The following is a 13,164-nucleotide window of genomic DNA, read 5'->3' as shown; positions in this document are numbered from 1 at the left end:
AATCGGATGGCGCAATATCTGTAGGTTTTCCCATTTCAGTGCTTCCAGGTAGATTTTAACGGGTTTGGCAACGTGAGGCCAAGCATTGTCATGCTGTAGAATCACTTTTTCATGCCTCTCCGCGTATTGCGACCGCTTCTCGCGCAGTGCTCGGCTCAATCGCATCAACTGAAGTCGATACCGATCCCCAGTGATGGTTTTGGTTGGTTTTAACAGTTCATAATAAATAACACCAACTTGGTCCCACCAAACACATAGCATAACCTTCGCAGCGTGAATATTCGGCCGAGGCGACGACGTAGAAGAATGACCGGGCAGTACCCATGACTTCCTTTTCTTTGGATTGCTGTAATGAATCAATTTTTCATCACCCGTCACGATGCGATGAAGAAACCCCTTCTTTTTTTGCCGCTGAAGCAGTTGTTCACAAGCGAAAAAACGACATTCAACATCCCTTGGTTTTAACTCATAAGGAACCCAAGTCCCTTGTTTCTGAATCATTCCCAAAGCATGCAATCGCTTCGAAATGGATTGGCGGGTAACTCCCAATACTGAAGCAACCTCTTCTTGCGTTTGACATGGATCCTAATTGAACAATGCCTCCAATTCAGCGTCTTCGAAGGTTTTTGGCCTTCCTTCACGCGGACGGTCGTCAACATTAAAATCAACGTCTTTGAAGCGACGAAACCAATCTCGGCAAGTTGTTTCACTTAAAGCAGCATCTCCGTAAACGTTTTATAGCTTTCGAAGCGTTTCAGCTGCCGTTTTTTCTCGAATGAAAGAGGAAAATCAACACTTCCCGCAAATGACGATTATTCGGCACAAAATCAGACATTTTCACAAAACCAGAAGTATATGATACCAAAACAAAATCACTAGTGTGTCGAAGCAGTTTGTTTACCGAATGTCTAAGCTTGATTTATGACGTTTAGGTTATGTTAGAATCGACTAGGTCACACGGCTGGCGGCATCTATTGACAAACAGCGGGAACTTAGTTGCGCACCTAATAGTTTTTCGAATTCATCACTAGCAGATTCGGATTTTATATAAAAAAAGTCAATTTAAAGCCACACAAAAGTTAAAAGAAGCTACTCCTGTAGGAAAATAATTAAGTCGCATAATTTTTTTACAATATGGTGAACTTGGTGCAAACTGGTTTAGTCCTTTAGATGCTACCTCATCCCATAACTTTGGCTGTTTGCGTCTGCCGTTGGAAGATGTTGGACAGGGTATTTTATACCTAAAACCCTTCATACAACCGGGGTTTAAGTCTAAAATACCCTTCATACAAAAGGTTGCAAACGATGCTTCTCAAACATATTTCTTCTTTTGCTTTCCTCCTCAAGTTAATTTTCAATAAGTTGTTGGTCGCCAGTATCTTTATCGATGAATGAAAAGTGACAATCCTTACTCCAGTTTTAGCAAGTGGTAAAAAAATAACGCCCTCTAATTATAAACCAATCTCGAAGCTCTCGTCAGTGTGAATTGGAAATTGTAAAGAAAGGATGAAGTTTGCAATTAAAAGTATCACATCACCACACCAGCATGTTTTTGTTGCAGAGAGGCCCAAAGTTTCCAACTTGATCGCGGCTTGACTATCGTAAAAAGTGTTAGTACTTCCTTTGATCCCACATTCTCTAAGCATTTTGCATGCCATAAATTGGCTGATTTAGATAAAACTCCTGCTCCGACTCCCGGTTCCATCTTGGGGCCGTCAGTGAAGGCAGATGTACCAGCAGATCGATGCAGATTTTCCCTCATTCCAATCCTGCCTACTTGGAAAAATTGTCCTGGCACGACTCTTAAATTTAAGTTTGCACAAAGGGAGACCTGTGGATGTTCAGAGAAACACGGTGTTAATTGCCTAAAAATACTACCATGTCTCTTGAGAGATTGCCTCCAGAAGTCTACCTCCTTTAACCTGGTTGCGCTTTGAACTGCAATGAAAATAACGTAAAAGTCGATGTGAAGTAAGAGCAAAACGACGTTCAGGGCAGTACTGAAGCAAGTTCTACATACTCTGGCGATTCTAATACAAGCAGGACTTTGCGGCTTCCCCAGTTTACTGATATTATAGCACCTCGGAAGAGCTTCCCCCCCAAACCAGTCATCCGTACCTTAAGAACCCTTAGCAGAACCACTACGTTGTACATCCAGTACATCCAATGGACGACCTGTGACTTGAGTCCCCATTTCTTTCTGAACATAGACTTCCAGGAGTAGAAATCTATCCTGGCCTTCTTTACCCGATTTTCAATTTGTAGCTGCCAATGAAGTTTGAAGTCAAGTGTCGCTCCAAGATACCTAACTTCCGCTGACAGCAGGAGAACCTGGTTGCTTAATTTGAAAAGTCTAAAGTGTGGAGGTTCATCTTTTCTGGCAAGTAGCACCAGCTTCGTTTTGTCGGATTTAAATTATAAATATTTATTCGAATTAAAAAAAAAAAATCAAAATTAAAGCACTGGCTACTATGACCTTTTGGCTTAATAAGTAAATATTAATACTTTATTAATTTTGTATTAACTGAAGTTAGCTTCTTTTGCAATTTAGTGGACCTTTCTTCTTGCGGTTTTATATAGTATCCAAATCTGTTAGAAGCGATGTCAAACAAAAAAAAAATGTACCCTCCCTAATATACATACTTACATAAATTTCAGACGAGACACGACCCGGATAGTGATTGAATGTTACCAAACGAGAAGTGTTTCAAAGGTAATGACTCTCATTATTAATATTTTGTGTATTGAATTTGTTGTGAACTAGTTTTTGCCAACTACTTTTGTGATAGAGGCAGTAATAAGATTATTTTTATTTTTAATATTCCCGCAAAATTAGCAGAATTTTCGGTTTCAAGAGTTACGCTGTCAATTGCGGCAAATGTACCTACGCCAGTTTGTGATTGAAATATTTTATTATTCATTTTTTCAAAGCTGAATCGCTTAACGAATTAATTCAACCAAAGTTTAACTAAATTAATTCAGCCAAATAATCTAAAAAATATTATTTTGTGAGAAAGGTGGAATTTTTTGAAAACTCGATTAACAATAGAAATGTGAAAATTTGTATGCTTAGCAGTTGATCACGGGAAAAGTAATGGATGGAATTATATGAAGTCACAACCTACTAAATTTATATCAAAGAGATCTCATTACTGCAAAAATCTTCAAAATATTCATAAGATCCTCCCTACATAAAGGGTTTTCGAATAAGAGGTGTTATTTTGATATTCAAAGAAAAATGCTATTTTTTAATCCAAATGATCTGATGTTTCTTTCATTATAAAGAGGAAGGCATGCAAGTGGAAAATAACATCAGGCAAATGACAGGACAGTATCCTTTTCATGAAATTTCCCATAACCGAATTGGAAAGTGGCTGCCCTATGCCCTCGATAGCCTCACGAATTCCCTCTTTGAGGTCTTGAATCGACCCTGGCCAGTTGACGTAGACCTTCTCTTTCACGTGGCCTCAAAGAAAAAAGTTACAAGATGTTAAATCACAAGATCTGGGCGGCCAATTGTGATCACCTCTTCGAGAGATAACACGTTCCGGAAACTTTTAGCGTAAAAGATCAATGGTTTCGTTACTTGTATGGCACGTAGCGCCGTCTTGTTGAAAATAAACGTTGTCCTGATCAGTACCATCCAATTTCGGCCATGAAAAATTGTTAATCATCTCTCGATAGCGCAGTCCATGCATTCATAACACCTGTTATTGGAAAACCATATAGTTTTCTAAATAGTATAATAATTTTGAAAAACGTCTACCGCCAGTCATTAAAAATAAATGTTTGATTTCCATTCACTAATTTGCTTGCCGAAAACTTCACTCAACGCTCGATCAAATAAGCCGAGTCGTAAGCACCATGGAGAGCGCTGTGAAAAAGAAAAAAATTGGGCTCAGCCCATTTTTCTTGGTGTATCGCAAGCTTTGGACAAATTACGGCATAAAGGGCTTCTCCAAACGCTCAAGTCCAAGCTGCCAACACAATACAAGGAGATGCTCTGGTCATATTTTAATGAGAGGTACTTTTAGTACTAATTTATTATTATAATTAATGCACTGAATTATTAAAAAGCTCATGTGGTTTGTTGACATCTTGTTTATATTATGTTTTGTGGGCATGAAAAATATATTAAAAAGTATAAAAACACGCAAAGTCAAAACAATTTATTATTTGCTATCGAAAAAGTTACACACAAGAACCGGATAATCTGTAACACTTCACCAGCCACGCGGTTCGCTGGTTAATGCCAGAGGCTCTAGCAAACTCAATTAGCTACTGTTGGTTTTGCACGCACATTGATTCTGAGTGGGTTAGTAAGTTACAAAAAAGTTGAAGCAAAATTAATGATGAGCATAATTCTATATTACATTTGAACTAAATTATAAATTGTTTTTATTAATAATATACACTGCGTTAAATCATTATAGCCAAGGGTCTAATTGGCAAGTTTTGACTATTTGTTTGTTTCTCGTTTAATTAAAAAAATTTTTTTATGAAAACATAGTTCATTCTTCTACAAAAATCAAGTCATATATATCCAAGTTTCAAACTTTATGCAAATTAAAAAAAAATTACGAAATTCTCATTAAATTTCCCAATGTTAAATTTTTGAATGAATTAGCGGCAATAAGGCGGCTTATCAGTAAGCGGCTCAATTGGTCATATTCGATATGAGAGACACAAAGTCGGAAATTTCTACTTTTCTATTTGCTTTTTTTTTATCACAAACTGATCCTGAGAAAAATTGCACAAATTTGTTATCCCAATTTAAAGATTTTTAATTCGAATTTTTAGAAAAAATATCGGGTAGCCTAATAGTTTTTTTTTCCTTGTTCACTCCTCTCGGGAGCAAATCGCCAAGACTCAGACTTGCGTTGGTTTCGTTAATTTGTTTTGACTTCTGACAGGGTAGGTGATTAGCCTGCCGCTACCGCCTAATAAGTTATTGAAAAAAAACAAATGGCTCAAAAATCGCGTTGTCTTTCTAACTTTTATGTGCTACCGGTACTGTGTTTTCTTCCATATAAAAAAATTTCGAATTTAATACTTTTCACTCATTTACTGTCTTTTTGAATCAAATTTTTTTATTCAGAGAAACATACAATTTTATTTTGGAACCCAAATGAGCCTAATGTTGAAGTATTCGGGAGCCGTCGACAGAGAAACCAGGCATTCCACTACTAATTTCAAACTCATAAGCAATGAGCCCAGGATCCTAATTGCCGCATCCCTATCGGAGTAGATATCCTCTCCCTTACAGTAATTGCAAAAGTAAGCAATCAATCCACTGCTACTTTAGTTGCGGTTACCTCCGCTTGAAAAACACTGCAGTGGTCCGGTAGTGTTAATTTGAGCTTGATGAGAATCTCCTTGCGGAATAGGGACCAACCCTTCTGTTCAGCTTTGAGCCATTCGGAAACGTGTTTGCCATGTCCCATCTCCAGGACGAGGTGGAAGCTTCGAAAGCTTACAACTCGTCAATGTGGAACTGTTGACGGAACTAAAACCCTTATTATTCCTTTCAAAACGTCAGAACCAAATATTTCATCGGACGATGAATGAAAGTTTCACCCTTCCACCAAATGTTGCTTCTACCTACTTGAGACATTTTTCCAGCACCGTGTACAAGCACTGCCTACCTAATCTGCCCAAACTACGTACATAGTGATTCAAGTACTTTTATAAAATTCGCGAAAGAAAAACAAGTAAATACTCTAACTGCCTACGCGATACCCACCTGAGTACCTGCACGTGGGTCTGGAGTACAGGAAGTACTCAGTACTCTTACAAAGTATCGAGTTTTTACCTACAGTTACTAACATCGGAAAAACAATACCCCTATAACTACCTGCACGTTCTCTAATATGAATGGCTACATTGCTTTGCGGCGCATGTTGTTGTTGTTGCGGTGCATCATCTCTTTTGCTGTTGTTGCTATTTGTACGCTGGCTCCCTTCAGCTTATCATAGACATTAGAGTGCATTATTGCTTACCAAAGTATGCATAAGTAGATGTGTGTGTGCGTGCACACAAGGATATAAGTATGTATTTTTGTCATTTTACACTAAGCAACTAAGCAGCAGAGTGGCGCAGTGGAAGCGTGCTGGGCCCATAACCCAGAGGTCCGAGGATCGAAACCTTGCTCTGCTATAACTGAATGAGAGGTGCTCAGAAAGCACATTCAGTTTTTTTTTGAGAATAATTAGAACTTATGGATTAGATTAGTCGAATGCTTCTATTTAAAAAAATACAATAGTGTGAAATATATACATACATATATATTTTTATAAGGTGTTCACAAAAAGAAAACAATTTACAGTGAGTGTTTTTTTCTATTTTAGTTTGGTTGCACTGGGAGTAAACTGAAGTGTTGCATAAGGCGCATTAATTGAAAACTTTATTATTGGTTCTTGGAGGGAACAATCAGCAGCTCTTTTTAGCGGTGATGAGGATCGTAATGTTTTGTATATAGGTATATTTTTATGTGGTTCGATTGAATGATTGAAAAGGCATTGAGATGGGTAATAGGAAGTATTTCTGCAAAATTAAAACAATAAAAATATTCTATTATAAAATAATCAATTTTTTTTTGTTGTTAAAAGGAAAATTTTCACAAAATTATCCAAAATGAGCTTGAGTGATAAACCTATATATCTTTCATTTCATTGAAAATGGAACAGAAACGCCTTTTTTCCCAAAGTCGTCTGATACCACTTTGTCTTCTATGTTACTGGACTCCGGTATCCATACTAGATAAAAAGAGGATTGTCCAACCAGACCAAATGATCACAATACGCAATGTCTTCGAAAATGCCGACTTTTGGAGAAAATGCCGAAATGAAGCAAAACGAATGGGTCTGGTGGTGAAAGAAGATAAAACGAAGTACCTCCTATCGTCAAACAAACAGTCGACGCACTCAAGTATAGGCATTCGATCAATGTAATTTATAAACGTACCATAAGATTTCTAGCTGCTATAAATACTATCAGTTGACCTTAATTGACAGAAGAATACTTTCAGCACTGTTTCGAACGCATGGAATTTTGTGAAGTCAACGGAAGGGCGTATATTGAAGGTGAAAATAAGTATTATAAATGAAATTAAAATGTTTAACAGCGTCCAGCCTTGCATGCGCATCGAGTTTAATGTCTTAATAAATGTCGTTAATCAAACAAAGCCCACTTGAAGACTTGAAGAAGACAAAAATGTCATAAAAATAAGCGAGAATTAGTTTTTGCTATACGAGTGGGGGTGTCACAAAATAAATGTGTAGATATGTATGGGCTTAAGCAGAATGCAAGTTTGTGTATGCATTGTTAGTAAATATTGCTCTTTTGCTTGAAGCTTATCGTATGGCATGAAACTATTGTAAGAAATTTTCATATTAGAAGTTGCAAATAATACTCAAATATTTTTATAAGAAAATCACAGGAACTGTTTTGAATACATTTTTAAGGTGGATGAAAGTTTTTCAGTAAACATGCAACAATTGTTAAGATCTATTTTGATCTATAGTCGGATCTGATAATAATAATTAACTCTTACATCCTTTGTTGGGTGTTTGATCGAGCTCCTCCTCTTATTTGAGACATGCGTCTGGATCTTTTTCCACAAATGGTGGAACTGACAGCCGCCTCCAAGCGACAGATCGTAAACAGGCGTGGACATTTTTTCATGTCATAAATATATTCGGAGTTTTGCCATTGACTGCCAAGAGGCGACTTCTATTAGAAAAAATTCTTCCTACAATTTGGTGTTTCATATCACGGAATTTAGATGATTAGCTTTGGGCCACCTTGTATGTGGTGTACCATAATATGTGCAGCTGGCGTCAAAGTAATAACACCTCCTTATGAGATTGTTAAACTTGATCAACTTTCTCATTTTACTGCTATTTATATTTATCATATTTCTGTTTTGTTATATTTTTTGGACTTCTGCTATTTCTATTTAAAAATTTGTTTTTTAAGGACAATCAATTACTTTTCATTTTTAAGTTGCAAAAATTTATAAAACTGTATTTTTATTTTTCATCCGGAATTAAAATTTCTGTATTTTACAAATTTTATTTATTTTTTTATTGTTTACCACTTATTGAATTAAATTTACTGTATTTTATAACTTTCATGTTTATCTCTACTTACCGTCCAAAACCGGATTTGCCACAAGTGATTACATAAAATTTATCATCCGCCAATTCCAGTGTTTTATGCACGCGCACCGCCAACTGTATCGAACGCTCCTCAGTACGCTGAAGTAATGAAATAAAAGTAAAGAAAATTTTGTATCAAAAATGTTGTTAAGCTTTCATACATATGACTGCAAGTAAGTAGGTGTTTAAAGTCAATGCTACGATGGTTAAAATATTATTTCGCTTTAGCTAGAAAGCTACGGCCGAATATGATTGAGTCACAAATTCAACTAAAAATGATAAAAAATTAAGTAAAAATACAAAAAAAAGTAAAAACATAATTAAAAATAATAATAATGCAAAAAAAAAATTATTAAAATCAAAAACAAAAAATTTAATAAAAAAAATAGTAGTGCAATTAAATTCATAAAAAGAAAAACAAAAAATTTTATAAAAATAAATAAATTATTTCATTTAGCTTGAGTTGTATGTTAGAAAATTGTGTGAGTGTAGCAAAATATTAATTAACAATTTAATTTTTTTTCACTATGGCAAATATTCAAAAATAAAAAAAAATAATTAAAAATTAAATCAAATTAAAATAAATAAATGATTTCATTTAGCTTAAGTCGCCTTTTTCAGAAATAAATAAATGTAGCAAGATTTTCATCAAAAATACATTTTTAATTTATTTCACTGTATTAGATATTTAATAAGAGCAAAAAAACAATAAGAACCAAGAATCAAAATAAAAATACAAAAAAAATATTTAAAAAAATAAAAAATTAACAAAAAAAAATTTTAAAAATTACAAAAATTAAATAAATTAAATAAATATAAAAATACAAAAAATTAAATAAATAACAAAAAAAAACTTCATTTAGCCTTTTATAAAATTTTATCAATCTAATTACAAATTCAATAAGTTTTTTGTCTTTTCCTGTCAGATATTCAAGTAGAATAACAACAAAAAAAAAAAAAAACAAAATACAAAAGAAAAATAAAAATAAAAGTACAAAAAAAATAAAAAAAATAAGAAAAATAAAGAAAAATCACAAAAATTAAATAAAAATAAAAATACAAAAAATTTACTAAGAATAAAAAAATTGCATCAATCTAACAACAAACTCATTAAATATTTAGTAAATTTTTTATCCTTTCCTGTATCAGATATTCAATTAGAACAAAAAAACCAAAATTGAAAATCCCTAAAAAACATATATTAATTATTATATTTCCTTTAGCTTCAGTTACCGTTTAGCAACATTTTGCAAAAAATTAATTGAAAATTCAATAATTTTTTTCCTTTCCAATATTCAATTAGAACAAACAAAAAACAAAACGAAAACCAAAACTAAAAATACACAAAAAGTACAATTATTAAATTATTTCATTAGCTTGAGTCGCCTTTTGGAAAATTTTATCAATGCAGCAAATAACTAATTAAAAATTCATTACAATTTTTTTCGTTTTTTGTATCAGATATTTAATTAGAAGAACGAGAAAAGAAAAGACCAAAATTAAAAATACAAAAATAAAAATACAAGTACAAAAGAAAAGAACAATAATTTTAAAATACAAAAACAAAAAACAGAAAAATAAATAAATAATAAAAAAATGTATAAAATAAAAATAGAAAAAAATTAATTTAAATAAAAATAAATAAACTATTTCGTTTCTCTAGTGTCGTCTTTTAGAGAATTGTATAAATGTAGCAAAAAATCCTTTTTTTTCACTGTATCAGATATTCAATGAGAACAACAGAAACCAACTAAAAAATAAAAAATACCAAAAATAAAAAAAAATAAATAAATAATTTCATTTAGCGACTCATAAGGCGACTCAACCTTTTAGAAAATTGTACCAATCTAGCAAGAAATTAATTACAAATTCAACAAAATTCTTTCTTTTTTCTGTATGAAATCTTTAATTAGAACAACAAAAAAATTAAAAATATAAAAATAAAAATACAAAAATGCAAAAAAAAAAAATTATAATTTCATTTCGTTCGCGTCGGCTTTTAGAGAGTTGTATAGATGTAGTAAAAACCTAATTAAAAATTGAACAAAAATTTATTTCTTTGATTATACGAAACTGATATTCTCTATTTGTGCATCAAAAACTTTTAATATTTAATTCCTCATTTTGGCTGCTGTATAGGAAATTTTGCTCTTGAACTTAATTTTGTATTTGAAAGTAATTCTTATGTTCAAGGAACCACATCGGCTAGTGCCTTTTTTAAAATGCTTCGAAAAAAAAAACACCGTCAAATGCTTTTCAATGCCCTAGCGAGCGATTGTTTAGCAAGCTGTAAGGCATGAAAACCCATTTTGCTGAAACCAAACATCATTCAAGTCATATCTCCCATTTCAGTCCACGTAAAGTCAGTCTCTGACTGAGATAGCAATTTAAGCTCATTGAAGAGGCAAGTTTTCAATATCTTTATGCCTCATACTCTGACAGAATTGAGTAACTCAACGTAACTTCACATACTTCAGTTTCATCGCTTCATTTTGAGAGATCATCTTACAACTCTCGCTGCTTGCTGATAAATCAGAAATCTCTTGCAAATAGACGAAATATTCAGTCATTCATTCAATGTTCATTTTCGATGTTATAGTGGCTTAATCGACTGTCCATCATTACTTGAGCAGATATATTTCAATATACCAAAAATGAGGTACCTGAAAGAACTGGGGGAGAGGGTCTTGGCTTCACTTCGTGTATCCAACTGGCGGCGGTTAGCACATGAAAGAAAGGTGGACTTTGTTAAACTCAGCCAAAATCGCGTATCGTGCCAGTTAAGAAGAATAATAAGAATAAGAAAAAGAAAATTACGCTTCCCATACCCCTTTCCTGTTGCAGCAGCTAAATCTAGATAATCTTATTTTGCCTCCACTACTAGAGCAGTTAATGAAATAAATCAGATCTATAGAAAACCAGATCTTGATTTTGCATGCCAATACCTCTTTTTGTTGCTGGGGTTACTTCCTATTATTCATGGACAAACTTTTTGTACTTAGTCATTAAGAAGCAAACAATAAAAACTTTCTGCAACATCCGATTTGTAAAATTTTTGTTGCACTAGACTTAGTGAAGAGCTGAAATGAAATATTCTGTAAAATTGTTCCAGCTCAAGGCTATTCAGCTGCTGTCACTTTCTTAAGCACGAAATAGCAGTGGAAGCAAAAATAATGTAAATATATAAAAAGTAAATAAATACGGCGGCCGCCGTAGCCGAATGGGTTGGTGCGTGACTACCATTCGGAATTCACAGAGGGAACGTTGGTTCGAATCTCAGTAAAACACCAAAATTAAGAAAAACATTTTTCTAATAGCGGTCGCCCCTCGGCAGGCAATGGCAAACCTCCGAGTGTATTTCTGCCATAAAAAAGCTCCTAATAAAAATATCTGCCGTTCAGAGTCGCCTTGAAACTGTAGGTCCCTCCATTTGTGGAACAAGAAGGAGGAGCTCGGCCAAACACCCAAAAAGGTTTTACGCGCCAATTATATATTTATATGTAAATAAATAAATAAAAAATATGTCAATAAGCGTAACAAAATATACTTTCTAGCCAAGCAAAGTTAAAATAAATATGAAATCTCTATTGATTATTTTAATGACTGCTAGTAGCTGACGGTGGTAATAAATTAATGGGAAAAACTAGTTCAAATTCTTTAATTTTTTAATATAGTAATAATATTAGTTAACATTTAAATAATATTAATATTATATTTACGTTTAATATTTAATATTATATTAATTTGTTAAAACAATATTTTACTTGCAACTGTCAGCAGAATAAATCTTCAATTCCCGCTCACTACTGTGAACATTCCCACATACATACTTGTATATTTTTATGCACTGCTTACATTGAGGTGGGAATACCTTATGAGGGTAAGAAAATTTATAATTTTTTTAAGAAATAGAAGATTATTTAAAAAGTCACTAAAAATGAAATGTTGAGCTGATCGAAGAATATTTAGGACCAGAAACTGTGATTTGAAAAATGTTATAGAATCAGTAATTTTTTTTAAATACAGATCAATTGAGGTGAAATAAAACTAATTAGCTTCACTCAACTCTCGTTTTAGACGGTCTTTTTTACACGATTTTGAAATAACACGGTTCACTAATAATTCTTTTACACGAAATTTATTGGAAACAACTCAAAAAAGAAACAAAAAAAAAAAACAGTTGCTAATAACAGACGAAAAAACCAACAGAAGTCGTTAATAATTTGAATAAAACTCGACAGATGGGCAGGACATATCTGACATATTTACTGGTGTGTTAGCATTTTTGGTCCAGTCCGTAATAAGCGTGCACGCTTGCTGACAAATAGCGCTGAGTAGTTACAATTTAAATTTGTATGTCTTTTGCACTTATAGGTGGAATTTTCACAGTACACTTATTTTTGTTTTATCTTCTTCTACTGCAGGAATTGTGTGGAAACAGTTTTGAATGAGCTTGCTAATCGGTGCTCTACGAATGTTGCTTGGGTGCTTAAACACAGATATACTCCTTGAAATTGCATCGCGTATGAGGATAGGGGAGTTGGTCTTATATCAGCTAACACTAAGCAAGTAGCAAGTGTAGTACTAGACAACATTTAGTCCATTGTAATGCACTCGGGTTCCCTTTTTTAGTTTTCTTTAAATCTATCCAACCTCCGAAGAAATCTGAGTAGATATTTGTGGTGCCAAGGAGCCAAGGTGGTCGCTACTTAACACATCAGTGCCAAAATCCTGATTCGAGCGAAGGTGGGGCAGATGCACAGAAAGTGGTCCGCCGTCACATTCTCCAATCTACATGCTGGACAGCATGCAATGTCTGAGATGAGCACCTTTGCCATGTGCTTCGCCTATAGAAAGTGGCCCGTCATTAGTCCAACCAGCTGCTTACAGTCCCTTCTGCTTAATGACAGGAGGATCTGCGGCAGTCCGTCGAAAATGACAGGTACCATCAGTTTTGTCCATCTGCAGCTTCCCTCAGCCTGCCAAGCTCGCTTGTGGTTGAAAG

The 13,164-nt window shown here is 33.8% G+C and overlaps 1 protein-coding gene and 1 non-coding gene across 5 annotated transcripts in view; one reads left to right on the top strand and one right to left on the bottom strand.

Annotated features, from left to right (window-relative positions):
- LOC129237133 (uncharacterized) overlaps positions 1 to 13,164 on the bottom strand; it is a 133,608-nt gene that overhangs the window by 14,461 nt on the left and 105,983 nt on the right. For all 4 annotated transcript variants that reach the window (XM_054871613.1, XM_054871621.1, XM_054871631.1 and 1 more), the window contains exon 3: positions 8,152 to 8,258. In XM_054871613.1, coding sequence (XP_054727588.1) covers positions 8,152 to 8,258 — 107 coding nt within the window. The remainder of the gene's footprint in view (positions 1 to 8,151; positions 8,259 to 13,164) is intronic.
- Trnam-cau (transfer RNA methionine (anticodon CAU)) lies at positions 6,085 to 6,156 on the top strand. The gene has a single exon. It is a non-coding gene; the product is annotated as a tRNA-Met (tRNA).

The sequence above is a fragment of the Anastrepha obliqua genome, chromosome 1 (genome assembly GCF_027943255.1).
Source record: "Anastrepha obliqua isolate idAnaObli1 chromosome 1, idAnaObli1_1.0, whole genome shotgun sequence".
Lineage (NCBI taxonomy): Eukaryota > Metazoa > Arthropoda > Insecta > Diptera > Tephritidae > Anastrepha > Anastrepha obliqua.
The sequence above is the reverse complement of the archived record's forward strand: the minus strand, read 5'-3'. Positions and strand labels throughout refer to the sequence as shown.